This window comes from Diabrotica virgifera, chromosome 3 (genome assembly GCF_917563875.1).
Source record: "Diabrotica virgifera virgifera chromosome 3, PGI_DIABVI_V3a".
In the NCBI taxonomy this organism is placed as follows: domain Eukaryota; kingdom Metazoa; phylum Arthropoda; class Insecta; order Coleoptera; family Chrysomelidae; genus Diabrotica; species Diabrotica virgifera.
The window spans coordinates 102417289-102436686 of record NC_065445.1 but is presented as its reverse complement, the minus strand read 5'-3'; the positions used below and the strand labels follow the sequence as shown (position 1 = coordinate 102436686).

General features: G+C 33.1%; 1 protein-coding gene across 1 annotated transcript in view; it reads left to right on the top strand.

Moving 5' to 3' along the window:
• The window catches only part of LOC126881248 (short-chain dehydrogenase/reductase family 16C member 6), a 110804-nt gene extending 94683 nt beyond the window's left edge, over nucleotides 1-16121 (top strand). The window contains exons 5-6 of the mRNA XM_050645399.1: nucleotides 2861-3060; nucleotides 15856-16121. Coding sequence (XP_050501356.1) covers nucleotides 2861-3060; nucleotides 15856-15958 — 303 coding nt within the window. The 3' untranslated portion in view covers nucleotides 15959-16121. The remainder of the gene's footprint in view (nucleotides 1-2860; nucleotides 3061-15855) is intronic.
• Nucleotides 16122-19398: the final 3277 nt, after the last annotated feature.

Below are 19398 nucleotides of genomic sequence, written 5' to 3'. Positions count from 1 at the left end.
CTCTCATACAAAACTCATGAAAAAACAGATAGGAGGTATTGTCACATCAGCAAGGATGTACAGTGATGAGTGCCCTAATAACCGGCAAAATATTTAGTTGTGAGATAAAAAGAAATGAAACTAGTCGAGCTGGGAAATTTAGCGAAATTAACCTTTAAATTTACGTTATATTGATCCCACCTTTACACATATCGGAGGAGTATGTCAACTAAAACTGTCACTGTGACAGTGGTAGTTTCCAAACTCGTCTGATACGTCTGAAGGTGGTACACAATCAATACAATCTAAATGTATAAGTTAATATCGCTAAATTTCCCAGCTCGACTAGTTTCATGTCTTTTTATCTCACTACTTAATACATCTTTTGTGCTATTTTGCCGGTTATTAGAGCGCTCATCACTGTATTTCTGGTATATCCAGGGAATGTCTATAAAATATATTTTGAATGTCCAGAGAACATTCGTGGACATTCATGGAATGTTCCAATAAGACATTCAGGTAATGTTTAAACACTCAGGTAATGTTTGCTGACACAGGATTTTCCTGGGATGTTCTCAGGGAACATGTTTTCGGGGATATTCCAGGAATTTTTCAATGTCTGTGTACCTTCTATGGACCTATATGGAATATTTTGGTGTTATTACCGCCGCACTCCACTTGCGATTTGTAATCAGGAAGATTGAACACATTGTTTCAAATACAAGTCAATCCATTTGTGACTAAATAATCATGGATTGACTTCTATTTGAAAGAATGTGTTCAATCTTCACAACTACAAATCGCAAGTGGAGTCCGGCGCTTAGGGCTACTTCCTCTTCGGTATTATGTATTATACTACAGAAATCAGGAACTTTCCTTCTAAATATATGTATGCATCTTGGCCATCAAACATATTCTTCCAAACATTTTTTTAAGGGGTCTTGTGGGTAAAAAAAGTGACTTTTTAAAAAAATTATATCTCGAAAACTAAAATTTATTTTTATTTATAATTGGAACATGTAAAAGTATAGTACTTAAGGTAGTCTCAAAAAAAGTTTCAGCCAAAAATATTCATTTTTGTAGAGTTTAAGTTTTTTTGCATTGGCAGCATAACTAAGTCCAGTCTCATCTGAAATCAAAAAGTTTCTTGTAGTTTATACCTCTGGCTAGAATATGAACGAAGGAATTAAAAAAAATGAAATTTGAAGATTTTACATAAGTTTAAACACATTTTTGACCCCAATTTTTCTCATTTTTAAAGTAGTTTTTTTTATAAAACAAAAATGACCTCATCTAATAAAAAATCCTTTGTTGATTCACTAGCCAGAGGTATAAACTACAAGAAACTTTGATTTCAGATGAGACTGGACTTGTTATGCTGCTCACGGCAAAAAAGGGCTGTTGTCGAAAAATTGCAGTCAACTCTACAAAAATGAATATTTTTGGCTGAAATTTTTTTGAGAGTACTATACTTTTACATGTTTCAATTATAAATAAAAATAATTTTTAGTTTCCAAGATATAATTTTTTAAAAAGTCACTTTTTTTACCTGCAAGCATTGATTATAAATATTCCTCTGCAAGACAACAACTTAACAAATTGTTGATTTCAAATTGTAACAGTTGTTTTGCAAAGTATGCTGCCCTCTTGTATTTTCTGTGTTATCTTCATCATACAATTACTTCATCTAAAAACTTTCTGCGATATATTCGCAACAACAAAAACAAACAAAACAAAAAAAATAAAACAAAAGTTTAACCACCACAGAATCAAGCAATCAAGTTACACAAATTTTCAAACACCTCACCTGACACAGCGTCTCAAGTACGATTGCGCGAATTGGTAAATATAACTCTGCACGACCACGCAACTCGAAACACAAGTACGCAAACACGGTTGCGTGAAGCGTGGCTCGCAATCGTGAAATTTACGAGACTTGCTCGACCTGTAGATTCTTGTTAATGACAGTAGTGTAGATCCAGGCGACCACCCTGGGCGAAAGGCCCCAAGTGCATCCGACCATTCGCCGACACTGTTAATAGGCAATATAATGCTTTTTTAGCTCTACTATCTAAGTGAGAGTTCCATGCCATCAACTTCCTGTCAAGGGTAATACCAAGGTATTTCATCTCTTCAGAGAAGTCTTTGCTTCTAATTTAGAGCTCATCAAAAAGTGTTTCACTAATTTTGTGGAAAACTGTATATAGTATTTTTACTACAAAAGCGACATTACGTAGGTCAAAATTTTTGACGTAAGAGAACTGTCAAAACATTAGAATGTGACATTATTATAAACACGGCAATACAGAAAAGTCACATTCTAATGTTTTGACAGTTCTCTTACGTCAAAAATTTTGACCTACGTAATATCGCTTTTGTAGTAAAAATACTATAACAACTTGTCGTATTCCTTGCAAATTTTAGAACTAAGAAATCCAAAGATTTTATTATTTTTAAACATTTATTTGTTTGAAAATGGAGTCTTTTGGTTTCGACAAGTTGTTAATAGATGTCGCTCTAGCGTCTGAATGTTAATTATATTTTATAATTGACAGAAATGGCAAAGATTTTTATTTTCTTTTCAGAGCATCATTACGGTAGCTTTCCTGAGGAGAACTAAGGGGTTCGAAATGGCCATAGAAAGAGGGTAATGATCTCTGAATTGAAAATAAAAATAATGCCTTTATCTAAAAATACTATAGTTGGTTGCCCGAATATATAGATTTTAGTAAAATTAATAACTTGATTTAGTTACGATTGTATTTTTTAAATAACAGTGCTCATTATTTTGTATTACAGAAATATTAAGTTAATAATATTATTCTATGCCTGTAATATTTATGTATTTTAAAAAATGTAACAAAATAATTTATATTTTTAGACTCATGGACACCACAGAATAAAAATGACTCTTATATGTCCTTACTTTATTAATACAGGCATGTTTGATGGCTGCAAACCAAGAACTTTGCCAATGTTAGAACCAAAAGCTGTGGCCTCAAGAATAATTCAGGCAATAAAAAGGGAAGAAATTTTAGTGACAATGCCAGGTTTTGCCAGATATATTTTGCCGCTTAGAAAGTAAGTATTACTCCACAGGGGAACAAGAAAAAATTAAATTCCTGTAGTGGGCCGTATCTCATATATCACAAAATATTTTATTAAAAATCCTTTATAAAGGGTATATTTATTTAAAAGAACCTTTTCGGGCTAAACCACAAAACGTTTTGGGATGAATATTACACCTTCGGTTTTGTTACTAGGTGTACATGTTTAAAGCCACTAAATACATGGGTGAAAACTCTTTAAATGTTATTCAATTGGTATTACATTACATAGTTTCTGATAATTTTATATGGTGTTAAAATATTTGGATTTGGATTTGAATTTCGAAAAGGCCTGGGTACCAGGGAAGCACTAGTTGTAACCCAAGTGCTAGCTCAGAACTGCTAAGATCAAAGGAAAGATGTAATAATGTGCTTTATAGATTATGAAAAAGCCTTCGATCGAGTACAACATCATAAACTGGTACATATACTAAAACAACTCGACAAAGGTCAAAAAGCATTCTATGCATTCGCTGCATAGAAGCACTTTACTGGAATCAAACAGCTGTCGTCAAGGTGGATAATGAAACAACGCAAGCTCAAAAAATTCTCATAGGTGTAAGACAGGGATGCATTCTCTCCCCACTACTGTTCAATTTATATTCAGAAAGTATCTTCCAGCTCTTGAGGAAATGCGAAAAGGAATAAAAAAAAGGAATGCGAAAGCGGCATCAAAATCAAAGTAAATGGTACCTTGGTCAATAATATACGATATGCGGATGATTCGGTCTTAATAGTAGACAATATAGAAGACCTCCAAAACCTTCTTAATAAAATTGGAGAACATAGCGAGAACATGGGACTTAGCATCAACATAAAAAATACGAAGTTCCTTATAATCAGCCGTCAATTATGTCAACATCAAAATGCAAGACTAGCATATAACAACCAAGATGTAAAGCGCGTAAGAAAATTTAAGTACCTGGGAACCTGGCTATGTGAAGACTGGATGTCGGATATGGAAATTAAATGTCGGATAGAAAGGGCCAGAAGTGCATTCATGAAATTTAGAAACGTCTTTACGAACTGACTTTGACCTGAACCTAAGACTAAGATTCACGAAATGCTATAATATATGGTCGGTGCTCCTATATGGCATGGAAGGATGGACTTTAAAAATAAACACAATGAATAAGCTAGAGGCATTTGAGATGTGGATTTATCGACGAATCCTTTTAAAGTTCCCTGACCGCACGAATAACAAATGAAGAAATCCTGAAAAAAACGGGAATTAAACAGAGAAAAACGGCATACCTGGGACACTTAATTAGAAACGAAAGATACCAGTTTCTGCAAACCTTAATTGAAGGAAAGATCGAAGGAAGAAGGGGCAGGAAGAAAATGTCATGGCTCCGTAATATCAAACAATGGACAGGACTAGGAAACATAGGAGACCTAATACATACTGCAAGAGATAGAGAAAAATAGTCAAACGTGATCGCGAACATCCATTAGTGGATTGAATAAGAAGAAGAATAAGTTAAAATATTCTCTTCATGGTAACGTTGGGCAAAATAGTTTTACGTTGACATGAAGTGAAGCTACTTAAAATTGTAACATTATAAACGTTATTAAATATCAATTTAGTAACATTTGAAATGTTTTCACCCATGTATATAGTGGCTTTAGACATGTATACCTTGTAGCAGTACTGAAGATGGAATAATCATTCCGAAAACGATATGTGATTTATCCCGAAAGGGTCATTTTAAATCAATATACAGTGAGCACGTAAAGGTTGGAATAAATTCATTTTCTCGAGAATGGACGACTTTGGAAAAAAATCCCAAAACAAGTCAATTTTTATTTTTAAATTACGACTTTTAGGCATATATATCATACTAGTGACGTCACCCGCCTGGGCGTGATGACATCATCGATGATTTTTTTAAATAAGAATAGGGGTCGAGTGATAGGTCATTTGAAAGGTAATTCAATTCTCTATTCAGTAATATAAACAATAACATAATTATTTATACAGGGTGCCCAAAAAAATTTTTTTTAATTTAATTTATTGACATAAAAAGAAGAATGTGTGTAATTTATTTAATTCAAAATACATTTTACTGCTATTAAAAAACAGTAAAAATGTTTATTTGATAAATAAATATTGTTTTTTGCTTAAATTCAATATTAAAGCAGCCATACACTTGCCTCTTGACAGTTTGAAATTTAATTTAAGCGAAAAGCAATGATTATTTTTCAAAAAAACATTTTTTTCTGTTTTCTGAGAGCAGTAAAATATATTTTGAATTAAATAAATAAAATACATTCTTCTTTTTATATCAAAAAATTTAATTAAAAAAAATTTTTTTAGACGTTCTGTATAAATATTTATGTTAATGTTTATATTACTGAATAGAGAATTAAATTACCTTTACAATGAGCTATCACACGACCCCTATTCTTATTTAAAAAAATCATTGATGACGTCATCACGCCAAGATGGGTGATGTCACTAGTATGATATATATGCCAAAAAGTGGTAATTTAAAAACAACATTTGACCTGTTTCGGGATTTTTTTCCAAAGTTGTCCATTCTCGAGAAAATGAATTTATTCCCACCTTTACGTGCTCACTGTATACCTTTAATAAAGGATTTTTCAAAAAATATGTTTAAGTATGTCTAATATTTTATAAGTATCTATTGTTTTGTAACTTATTGGTCTAAATACTCTAAATCAACTAAGTGACACGCAACCTGTCTGAAGGATTTATGTTATAAAGGATCTCAATGGACCACAATACATACAAACGATGCAATAATAATCTCTCAAAGTGAAGATGATTTACAACGTATGCTGCCCCAATTTAACATAATCGCCAGAAAATTTAACATGTTAATTTCCTCAAAAAAGACAAAATGCATGGTTATAACAGCAGATCCGATAAGATGTAAATTGGAGCAGGAAGGTCAGATAATAGAACAAGTGATGGAGTTTAAATACCTAGGCTTCACACTATCTAGCTACGGAAGGCTCGAAACAGAAGTGGAAGATCAAGTGTATAGAGCAAACAGAGCTGCAGGTTGCCTGAATGACACAATATGGAGAAATAAAATTATCGCAAAAGAAATGAAAGGCAGAATTTACAAAACAGTCATCAGACCAATAATGACATACGCGGCAGAAACACGACCCGACACAGAGAGGACAAAAATATTGCTCGAAACAGCGGATATGAAAACCCTTCGAAAAATCGATGGTGAGACTCTATGGGACAGAGCTAGAAATACAGGTATACGACGGAGATGCAAGGTGGATAACATTAATAACTGGGTAAGAAACAAAAGAATAGAATGGAATGACCACATAAGCCGAATGACAACAAATAGGGTAGTCAGGACAGCGAGAGACGGTTCTCCAATAGGAAGACGATTAGTGGGAAGACCACAAAAACGATGGAACGACAACTTACTAGAGGCACATTAAAAAAACAGACAGAGTCATGTCTATACAAAAAGGAGAATAATAAGAAGAAGAGGATCACATAATGATTAATTATTTTAATGTACCTAAGTCTATCAAAGTAGATCTGTGTAATCTGTGGGAGAAACATCTGATGCTGGTCTGTGAGTTGAAACTCTTAGATACCACGCATGCCTGATGAAAGGCAAGTACCTTTAAATTGCTAATATTTGTTCTTCTTCTTCCTCTTTATGAGCAATTCTGCTTGTTTATTGGCGGATTGATACCTCTATGGAAGGTTGTCACTCCATCTCTTACGAGGTAGGCCAATACTTCTTCTACCGATTAGTGATATATGTCTTGCTATTTTAATTAGACAGGTCTCCCCCATTCCGCTTATGTGGTTATTCCATTCTTTTTCTATTTAGTGTCCATTCGTTTATACACTGTACCTACGTTACATTTTCTTCTAATGGCTTCACTCCTCTTTCGATCTCTCAGCGTATTTCCTGTAATTCTTCTCAGTACCTAATCTCATCTCTGCCGTTTCCAGTAGTCTTCGTGTTGTGGCTGTATCCGATCTTGTTTCGGATGCGTAGGTATGTCATAAAATGGGTCTTACAAGTCTTAACTTTATCTCAGAGTTGATGTGTCGATTTCGTCGTATGGTGTTATTAAGGCATCCTGCCAGTCTATTTGCTTTTTGAGCTGGATATCTCACTTCTTTGTCCAGAAGCTGTTAGCTGGCAATATATATCCAAGGTATTTTATTTCCATTACTTGTTCAATACTGGTGCCATCAGTTTCTATTTTACATCTGATTCGTTCTTTGCTGATAACTATTGTTTTAGTTTCCTGAGATGAGATTGTGATATTGAATTCTTTTGCTACCTATTAAAAGGAAATATTAATTATTCGTCTTCCAGGTTTTGAACTGTGTTAAAACCTCGAAATGTACATAAATTTGATTTTAGCTGCTTCTTAAGGAGTAGGATGTTGTTAATTACATATCTTGAGGGAATATTTATCTGCTGGATAAAGTATGCAAGCATAGAAGCTCAAGTGTTCAAAGTTGCCAAAGGAAAAACATGATTACATATGTTAAGAATTCTCTACAATGGTCTTTGTATAACTGATTATGCAGGTCGCCGAGCATTGTCGTAATCTTTAGGACAGTTATCGCGCGCAGAGTCTGTTGGCTTGTTTTGGCGAACTGTGCAGATTTGGGTTTCACCTGAGGGCTAAGAAATAGTCTTTTTGGAGTTCACTACGGAATTTACCACTTCCTGGCAGGTCTTGCTGCTACATAATGAAAGAGAATACTAGACATCTCTGATATTATTGAAGTTAAGCTTTTATGGACCAATGAAGTTTCGCCGATGTATACGTGGTCAAAAATCAATGAATATAATGTACAATACAAGAAGGGTGACGCGGTTGTTGCAGTTGTAAGATCAGACAGGAACTCGAAAATTTTTCTGGTAGGTCGGAAAGTGCTTCCAATACTTTTTTGGAACAAGATTTTACTTATATATTGTAAGTATGTGGTTGGCCAACATACACTAAGCACCAAAATTAACGCACCACCTTAAAAATGGGACATTTTTGATGTCTTGTATTTCCTAAACCTGTTGTCCAATTTTAGTAATTTTTTTAATATGTTATAGCTTTATTATTCAAGAATATCTACGTAATAATACTGTTGCTAGACAGATAAGTGTCATTGTATACCGGGTGTAACAATGAAAGTGTGTTTTTTCCTCAAAGTTTGAGACACCCTGTGGAATATTCTGGCGTATATAAAATATTGAAATTAAAACTCAACTGTAGCCTTAGGCTTTCTTAACATTATGCTTTTTCAATCATTCGCTTATGTTGGATAATAAAAAAGTTAGATACTTTAACAACTAGCAACGTTCTTTATCAATAGAGGGTGTTTCTAAAAAAGCGCAACAAACTTTAAGGAGTAATTATTAATGACGATTTATTTATTGCTCTAAATCCGGTTGCCACATTCTAATGAAATTTGGTAGGTTTTAAGAGGTAGTTATTGCGCATTTTTTTGGCATACAATTAAGAATTGTATATTCACTATTGGCGTGCATACGGGTAATATGCACGCCAATGGTAAATATAAAATTCTTAATTGTATGTCAAAAAATGCGCAATAACTACCTCTTAACACCTACTAAATTTTATTTGCATATCTCAACCGGTTTTAGAGCAATAAATAAATGGTCAGTTTGTTAGAAAAAATTAAACATCCCGTATCTCGGAAACGAAGAATTTGCGGACATATGTTTATAATGGTCATTATTTTTTCATGCAGATTTACCCCTTAAAGTTTGTCGCACTTATTTAGAAACCCTGTATTAATAAATAACTTGGCTAGTTGTTAAAGTACCTAACTTTTTTATTATCCCCCATAAGCGAATGAATCGAAAAGCAAAATGTTAAGAAAGCCTAGGGCTACAGTCGAGTTTTAATTTCAATATTTTATATACGCTAGAATATTCCACAGGGTGTTCCAAACTTTGAGGATAAAACACACTATCATTGTTACACCCTGCTGTTTAGCAATAGGATTATTACATCGATATTTTTGAAGAATAAAGCTATAATATACTAAAAAATCACTCAAATCGGACAACAGGTTTAGGAAATACGAGACATAAAAATTGTCCCATTTTTAAGGTGGTGCGTTAATTTTGATGCTTAGTGTATTAAGAAATGGAAAGCACAGATTATCTTCTAGTCTAGATCCATTATAAATAATTCTAATAAAAGATCCGAAATATTGATATTAGAAATAGCCCGATTAAAGAACAATCTGACCAAAAAAAAATAAAGGAATGATGAAAATTTGGGAATAGGTAGTTGGAATTGTTTATTATTGTATAAGAACAAGTTAACAATTCTACATCCTCTCCATTTTACAAAAATGGAGGAGAATATCCCTTCTCGAGGATGAAAAAAATATACATTCAAAATAAGTCCGGAATTGGACAAAATGACTCATTCTAAGCAACTTTTGTTCTATAGAGTTTTTTCACTAAGTCAATACTTTTTGAGTTATTTGCAAGTAAATATATTCATTTCTAACAAAAAATTACATGTTTTTAGACAGTTTTCGCAAATAACTCACAAAGTAAGTATTTTGTCGAAAAAAATATTCTTAGTAAAAATGTAGCTTATAAAAAAGTAAAAAAAATGGTGTATGCATTAAGTCTCTATACCCAGTAGAAGCAGAGTTGTAGCTAATGAGAAATAGGTTCTTATTCGTCCAATTCCAAGAACAGGAGTACTTTCCACGGAAAACTTATTATAACTTTTTTAAAGTGTTTAAAAAAGGTTTATTTTTGTTTTTTAAAAAAACTTCTAACATTAAAAGTAAGTGTGTTATGCTCAAAATATTGTTGGTCGCTTTTATTTTTTGGTAAAAAAAATCACGAATATCACCCCCTAATTAGCATCCCAAATAAAATTAACCGTTACCGCTTCACAAGTTACTTTGCTTATAATGTATTCTTTATATGATCTGTAAGTTTCACTGGTTTAAAGTTTGAAATAATTGGTTTTAAAATAAAGATTTTTTTCTAATTTTGAAAAAAATTCCCATTTTTGTTTTCAAATTAACAAAAATCTCTTTACTAAAAGGTAATACCAAAAATCTCAAAGAGTAATAAAATGTACGTTTTGCTTTTCTGAATATTTTGAATTTTTTGTTTTCCTGGTAGACAAAATTTGGTTATGCTAGGACTGTTCAAAATTTCCATACACTCGTGATTAGTAACTCGTTCAAACCATTTTAACTACAGCCTTTTCAAAAACAAACACTTTGAACCGATGAAACTTACAGATAATATAAAATATACATAAGCAAAGTAACTTGTGAGGCGATAACGATTAATTTTATTTGGGATGCTAATTAGGGGGTGATTATCGCGATTTTTTTACCAAAAAATAAAAGCGACCAACAATATTTTGAGTGTAACTCACTTACTTTTAATTTTAGAAGTTTTTTAAAGAACAAAAATAAACCTTTTTTTAGACACTTTAAAAAAGTTAAAATGAGTTTTCCCCGAAAGGTGCTCCGTTTTTTGGTTATTTCACGTTGAAATATTCGATTTGAAATTTGACTAAGAAGAACCTATTTCTCATTAGCTACAACTCTGCTTCAACTGGGTCAACAGACTTCATGCATGCATACACCATTTATTTCACTTTTTATAAGCTATATTTTCGCTGGGAATATTTTTTTCGATAAAATAATTTTTAAGTTATTTGCGAAAAAACGTCCAAAAGCATGTTTTTTTTTGTTAAAAATGAACATATTCACTCGCAAATAATTCGAGAAGTATTGACTTAGTGAAAAAACTCTATAGAACAAAAGTTGCTTAGAATTAGTCATTTTGTCCAATTTCGGACTTATTTTGAATGCAATTTTTCACCCCTGAGAAGGGGATATTCCCCTTAGAATTGTCAACTTTTCCTTATATAATAATAGACAATTTCCACTACCTATTCCCAAATTTTCATCCTTCCTTTATTTTTTTGGACGTTTTCTTAAAGTTTTGTGTTCCTTGATCGGGCTAAAATAACGGAACAAAGAGGAGACAAAAAGCTCACTGAGGTTTCAGATTTTTGTATGAATAAACTGTATTTAACAAAAGAGAAAGAATGCATCAATGTGAAAGATAAGCTAAAATCTAAGACCTGTTATTGGCCAGATAATCCTGCACAACAACGGAAGGATTTTGAATAAGAGTGGTGGTAATTAAAGAGACATGTAAAAACAACAAAAGTAAGAAACGAAACTACGCCTGCATTGCTGTTATCAATGCGAGCAAGGGGACACAGAATTTGTGGAAAACAAAAACTATGTAAGATACATGAGAATAAAGAAGAAATAAAAAAAATGAAAAAAATTTTGAGTGAATAAAATTAAAAATATTATAAAAAATTCAACTAAAAGTAAAAAAAAACAAACTCGAAGGATTATTCGAAAAAAACTGTTAGACAGATTAAATATACAAAAATGTTACACATCCGTTAAAGAATTGAACAAATCAACACATTCGTTAAAGAAAAGCGTGTGGCGAAAACCGTTTATTCGATGAAGAGCGCCCCATGCTTTTCTTTAACGAACGTGTTAGATTTTTTCAATTATTTAACGAATGTGTGACATTTTTGTATATTTAATCTGTCTAACAGGTTTTGTGGAATAATCCTTGGCGTTTGATTTGTTTTTATTTTTTGATTTTTAGTTGATTTTCTTATAATATTATTTTTAATTTTATTCACTCGTAACTAAAGAAAAGCGTTTCTTAAAAATTATTTTCTCATATGTTTGTATGTATTTTTTACTTTTTAAACGCTTTTATTTAGTTCAATAGTTTGCATCAAATATTTAGACATTAATTTGACTGCCTTTTCTTCAATACAACTGAATGAAAATTTGCAGATATATGTATTCGCGGGAACAATACACGAATAGTCAATAAAAAATTTTATGTTTATTAATTGTTTAAATAAAAAAAAACGATTTTGATGGAAAATGCTTAAATTCTCTTGTTTTTTACAATGTAGAAACTTTTACCTTTTGTAGCTAATGATTATGAACTATACATAATTTCCACTTTTTACGTTAATTGTTTTTGTTATGCTTCATAGATAAACAATGAAGTTTGAAATTTTGAACGCTCATATTTGTTTATATAAAAATCGCCGCTTATGGTAGGGGAGCCCAAGCGGGGATTTTTGCAGTTACTTGAGCGCGTCAGATTATCATATGGGGAGAAACCTGGTACCCTGCAGATGTACCTACCTCTGCCATATATTGGCTCTTAACACAAGGAAGTTCGTTATGGGGGGCCCGAAAAAAAAAATCTATCCTTAAAAATACTCGAAATTGTCAGATTAAGATAAGATAAGTTAAGTACATGCAAAAGAGTGTATATTTCAACAATCTGACGATTTGAGCGGGGCGTAAGGAAATGCGTGAATCAAAAAGTTTCACAAAAAAAGCAAATATCTCGCGAAATGAACGTCAGATCGAAAAACTAAAAAATACGTCTTCAATATTTTTTAAAAATCGATTGAATGGTACCAAAAATAGGGGGTAAATTTAAATTTTAAATTCAAACCCGCGACATTTCGCAAAATAAACATCAGATCGAAGAACTGCAAAATACAATTTCATTTTGTTTTTGAAAAATCTATCGAATGGTATCAAACATGACCTCCGACGGAGGTGGGGTTGGAGGTTGCTTTAAAATCTTAAATGGAAGCCCCAAATTTTTATTGCAGATTTGGATTCTTTACGTAAAAATAGGCAACTTTTATTCGAGACATTTTTTCAAGCTAAGGATAGATGGCGCTATAATCGGAAAAAAAGATTGTTGGAAATGGAAAATTAAATTAAAAAGTGGAAAGGTCCCACTAAAATGGAAAATTTTACTTAAGTTTTTTTTTGTTTTAGGACCTAATAATCACAACCCAATAGGTCCCCATAACGCTCGAGTGACTGCAAATTTAGCATACTTTGCTCCCCTATTATTCGTGTCAAATTTCAATATGATACGAAATAAAACGATAGCTTTGTGTGAAAACCTCGTATCTCATTTCACAGAAAATTTTACAGAAGAGACTTTAAACTTAATTTCTGCATACTATCACTTAAAACAAAAAAAAAACTATGTTTACATATTTTTGATTCTGAGTATGTTTAGATCATTAGAGGAAAGGATGCAAATATGGGCTACCCATTTTGTTTTTCTTTGTAAAAAAAGAATAAAAATTCTATTTTATTTCCAAAGGTACGTAAGAATACCTACATTTAGTTACTTATAACCTGCCCAAAGTCCAAATTGATTAAAAAATATACAACTGTTTTAAATGTACAAATAATGAAAAATTGTACTTTTGCGCCGTTTGAATAATGATCCTAAATATGGGCTACCCCGAAAAATGTGTCTTAAATTTGTGTGAAGTGAGATAAATGTGTGACAAATATATTTTAATATCTAAAATACTTACAAAAAGTCCATTAAATAACTCATAGGCTAAAACTATTTGCAAAAGTCACACACATAGGTATTCTTCTTTTTCGGCCCCAGCGCACTCGTTATGTGCCCAAAAATGGCACATGAAGCACTTGACCGATATTTCACCAAGATTATCCTCTGAAAAAAGTGCTTCGCAAAACATACACGTTACGTCAGCTGCGTCTTGTGGAGGCTGTCTAGAGGGAAACTCATTGTAATCGCTCTCATCATCTGCAGGCACATATTCCTCCTCATCCTCGCTACTAGAACCCGATTTCTTTTTTTGGTCCTTTGTGACTTTGGTAACCTGCTTACGTTTTCCTTTTTTTATTTCTTTTCCTTTCCTTTTTTCTTTGCCTTTTCCTACTTCGTTTTGCCTACATTGCATCTAAATATGGGCCACTAGCCCATATTGTAAACACGCTTGCTTTGCACAACAGAAGAAGTTATGTCTAAAAGCAGACAATTTGAAGAAAACTCATTAGCATATATCAAAGACTAATAATAGAGCTTCAACGTGACACAGATGTTTTTTTAAAATTCATGTTTATTTTTAAATACTGGAATTTATCAACTTACCCGAAAATGTTTTGACACTCACACCAACCGACAAACAATTATTATAAACTGGGAAATATCTACCACAGTGGCGCCATCGCTACGGTGATAGTTTAACTTCGTCAAATACCGTTTGCAATAGTCAAAATGTAGAGATCTGCAACGAATAGCTGTGAAACCCACCTAGCCCATATTACAAGACCAGCCCATATTTGCAGCCTTTCCTCTACACATACATTTTTCATATATATTTTGGGTTAGAGTATGCAGAAATTCAGTTTAAAGTCACTCATGTAAAATTTTCTGTACAATGAGATACGAGGTTCTCACACTAAGCCATCGTTCAACCAAACCTCGAATTAGAAAAACTCCTGTTTTTATCGTAGTCTTAGAAAAGTAGAGAGGTATTGTGCTACAGTTAACATTAACGCATTCGTTTTGGCGTATTAATTAAACGCTTTTCTTTAGTTCAATCGTTTGGGTCAAATCTTTGGACGTTAATTTTACTACTTTTTGCTCAATGCAAATGACTAAAAATTTGCAGACATATGCATTCGCGGAAACAATACACGAATAATCAATAAAAAAATTGTTTATGTTTATTAATTGTCTAAATAAAAAAACGATTTTAACGGAAAATGATTAAAATCTCTTGTTTTTTACAATGAAGAAACTTGAAACTTTTAGAGATTGTAGCTAGTTATATGAACTATACATAATTTCACTTTTTACGTTAATTGTTTACGTTATGCAATTAAGTTTCAAATTTTTTGCCGATTCCGACTACTTTTCATGTTTGTACCTACATCATGTTTTATACATATTTTAATAAACATGACGATATATTTTAATGTTTGAAAAGTGTAAGACTAAAAAGTAAAAAATAAAAAAATACGAAAAAAAAATTTTTAAGAAACGCTTTTCTTCAGTTACGAGTGTCTAAAATTAAGAATATTATAAAAAATCAACTAAAAAGCAAAAAATTAAAAAAATTAAAAAAACCTAACACATTCGTTAAAGAAAAGCGTGGGGCGAAAACCGTTTATTCGATGAAGACGCGCCACGCTTTTATTTAACGAATGTGTTAGATTTTTTCAATTTTTTTTATTTTTAGCTTTTTAGTTGATTTTTTATATTTTTAACTTTAGACACTCGTAACTAAAGAAAAGCGTTTCTTAAAAATTTTTTTTTCATATTTTTTTATTAGTCTTACACTTTTCAAACATTAAAATATACATATATATAAAACATATGATGTACAAACATGAAAAGTAGTCGGAATCGCAAAAAATTTGAAACTTTATTGTTTATTTATGAAGCATAACGTAAAAAAATTAACGTAAAAAGTGAAATTATATATAGTTCATATAATTAACTACAACATGTAAAAGTTTCAAGTTTCTTGATTGTAAAAAACAAGAAAATATAAACATTTATAAGCGTTTACAAAGGTGATGGTTTAGTAGAAGGAATGGTTTTATGGAATATTACTTCTCCATAAAGGTTCATTAAATGAAATCAGGAACTATAACAGTCAGGTTTATCAAATATTTTCAGATTTGAACCATGCCTTGTTTGGGCCAACCATGCATGGAATCGTGTCAACTAAAAAATATTTGTTAAATAGTCATTTGATTCTATTCCGACTATAGTAATCTAAAATATTGTTTATAGATATCCACAGCGTGAATACCTATCTTTATTATTCATTACTTGTTTATTATAAAATGACAATTAACTGTACATATTTGTTTTAGTTGTATACCTCCAAAGTTAGCCTGGGCACTAATAATCAAGGTAATTAGGTTTCCTCAATCAATGATGGGTCTCCGAGCATTTAATGAAGTCGAAGCAGCTTAAATAGTCAAAATGGAACAAATTAATAAACGCAAAAATTTAGTATTGTATACTTAAATAGACTGTTTAGACTTAAATATTGTTAATTTTTTAAAAAATATTCTAAAGCTTGAGACTAATTGTATTGTATTTGTTTAATAAAATAAAAATTATTAATTTGTAGGGATTTATGCTGTTTATTTCTATGCTGTTAAAACTGGCAACGTTGCAATTACAGTTAAGGGAGGCCGTACCCACTTATAGATGGTGATATCTCTTTGAATTCATTGTCAGCCTCACCCGATTACCGTTTAGAGTTAAAGGACCAAATTCTAAATTCCTGCTTCTGATAAATTTCATGATTACCTATGGATTTCTGGAGCTTATGTTAAATCCTAAATTTCGAGTCTATTCTGTAAGTACAATCAGAGCTGTTGAATTCTATCTCTATAATATTAAACTTGCGTGGGTTAAGATGACAAGATATCTGCATATCCTAGTATATGGTGTTGAGTTTAGCTATCATTCCATATACGACCAGATTCCACAAGAAAAGAGAAAAACTCCCCAGCATGCAATCTATGTAATCTATCCATGTGCACTGCACATTGTGCAGCTTGTTTCGTCTATGCCATTTAGACGAACCGCCCTTATGGTTGCTTCGTAGGAGGTATTATCAAATCCTGCCTCTTTATTGAAAAATGCACCAAACATCTCTTCTTGGTTTGCCAGAACGCACTCCAAATTGGTGCGTACAATATGGTGCAGTGCCGCTTCTGTAGATACCACTGCTGGATAAGCATACTGTCCCTGTATGTATCAGATTTTTCAACCAATACACTATCTCCAATATGTCTTCCGGGTAGTTTTGACATGACGCTTTTCGGCCCCAGCCTTGTTTCCGTCCGGTTTTGCTAGGTTTGGGTGTAATAGTCACTCGTATTAGCCTCCATTTTGGTATGTACCCCTGTTTTATGATAGCCAGTAACATAATAACTGTTTTCACATAAGGTTGTTTATCTTCTCTATACGTATTTCCAAACGATAATTTATAATTAATATGGTCCTGACATACCATTTCCTTTGCTATACGGCTGTGTTACCTAGAAAGTTCTGTTATTCAGTTAAGTTTGTTGCGATGTGACTAGTGTTATCTTTAAGTTTTAAGTTTAGTTAAGTTTTCTTTTAGACTCATTTTCATCGTATTTATTCCCTAGGAAAGTGCACCTTGAAAAGTTCTTTTACTATGTCTTCATCATCCTGAGTGTAGGTATTCACCTGACTCGTTTCAGAGCGAGGGAATATTTATCTGTGAGTAGTTTGAGTTTTGTAGACTCCTGATATTTCTGCAGTCTATTCTATCTCCTCGCAATGTCCATCCTACAATTATTTTTTTCCTTCTCAGTACGTTATTATATTTTATTAGAGCTTTGCGATAATCGCCTCTCTCACCTGCTCTTGTGACGAAATTAAATCTTGTGACTTCTAGTCTTTAACTTGCAAGGTTGTCATTCTACCAGGTTTCCTGTTAAAAATATACTCTCGCCTGACAGTTGTACCTCGAACCCTGACATGACAACCTCTTAAAATTTTGTAGTGGCCATATCTAGGTCCAATGTATGCCTTATCCATTTAACCCTGCCTAAACAATATTCCAGATCTGCTTGATATATTTCTTAATTTATTTTACGAGGGTTACGATAACTAGGGTTACGATAACTTACAACTAAGAATCAAGTTCCTAAAATGTTATGTGTATCCTGTATTACTATATGGATGTGAAACCTGGATCATGAAGGTTAACATGATGAACAAATTAGAAACCTTTGAGATGTGGTCGTATCGTAGAATGCTCAGAATATCTTGGGTTCAACGCATTTCAAACAGAGAAGTGTTAAACAGAGTAGGTCAAGGCGAAGGTGATTTAACCAAGATGATAAAAAAGAGAAAACTTGAATATCTGGGGCATATAATGAGAGGTAGCAGATACAGGATGCTGCAGTTAATACTCAATGGAAAGATCGACGGAAAAAGAGGAATTGGTCGGAAGAAATATTCATGGCTTCGAAACCTTCGTCAATGGACTGGCTTATCAGCAGATCAATTGTCACATGCCGCACAAGATCGAGAACGATATCGGCAAATTTTTATGGAAGCTACCCACGCCTAGAATTTTGGGCACGGTACTTAAAGAAGAAGACGACAACTAGCACTGATAAGCTACGACCTGATATTTCGATGGTCTAAACAAGACACCTTGTCTGACACATGACATTTTTTAACCGTTCTAGCTACTGTTATATCAATTACCTCCTTCCTTTACGAAGTTACGAAAGTTGGATTGTTTCATACGTTTAGTATGTCTAAATCATGTCCCTCGATAAACTGTAGTACCTAATGACTCACCTCTTTTATTAGTATTTGCATTACCCCAGATCAGATAGTGGGCAGTCGCATCACAGCCGATGATAAATTGCAACCCATTTTCCTGCAATCCCTTATTATATTAGCTGTTCTAACTCTCTTGATAATATTTGTTCCGGAATCATATGGGAAGTATTCTGATCCGAGAATTATCTTCTTCATACCCCTCCCTCTATGATATTTATCTTAACTGTCCTTCAATCCCTCGATGGAACAAAGATTCAATAACAGCAGTGTTTTGATTTGTCGTTTGACTGTTAAGCACGTCCTCGGGACTTCGGCAGATCGGCTATATATAAGCTTTCCATAAATACCTGATAGATCTCATATTTTGACTTAAACACACAGGGTTCTTGTATCAAAGCTACATTGAACCTTTCCAATGCAACAGTTAGTTCTGCCAAAGCTGTCTTGCTATACTAGAGGCTAAAAGGAAAATAAACAAAAGGAAGGCCTTTCGAACAATGAACCGTTATAAAGAAGATTACTTAGAAAATTAAACAACTCATCATCATCATTGGCTCTATAACCCATGGTGGGTCTTGGCCTGTTCCAGAATCAGCTTTCATTCCTTCCTATCCTTCGCCTTGCTTTTCCAATTTCGCACTCCTAGCACTCGCAAATCCTCTTCCACCTGGTCCTTAAATCGTGCTCTGGGCCTGCCTCTCCTCCTCACTCCATCCGGTCTCTGGCTATAAATGTGTTTCGACTGCTCCGCCTCATTCATTCTCTCTAAGTGGCCTAGCCACAGCAGTCTGTTTATTTTGATAGATCTATCAATACTAAGCTCACTATAACGGTTTTCTTCTTCTTCTTATTCCTCTTTATAAGCAATTCTCTTTGTTCATTGGCGGATTGATACCTCTATGGAAGGTTGTCACTCCATCTTTTGCACGGTCGGCCGCAGGCCCGGACTGGGCCGCCGGCCCACCGGCCAGCGGGCCGGTGCGCCTTTTGTCTTCGTTAGTATATATCCATTAAAAAAATTAAACGCTGAAAATTTTTTTTTAACCTTTACACAAAGACTAGATGGCAACCAT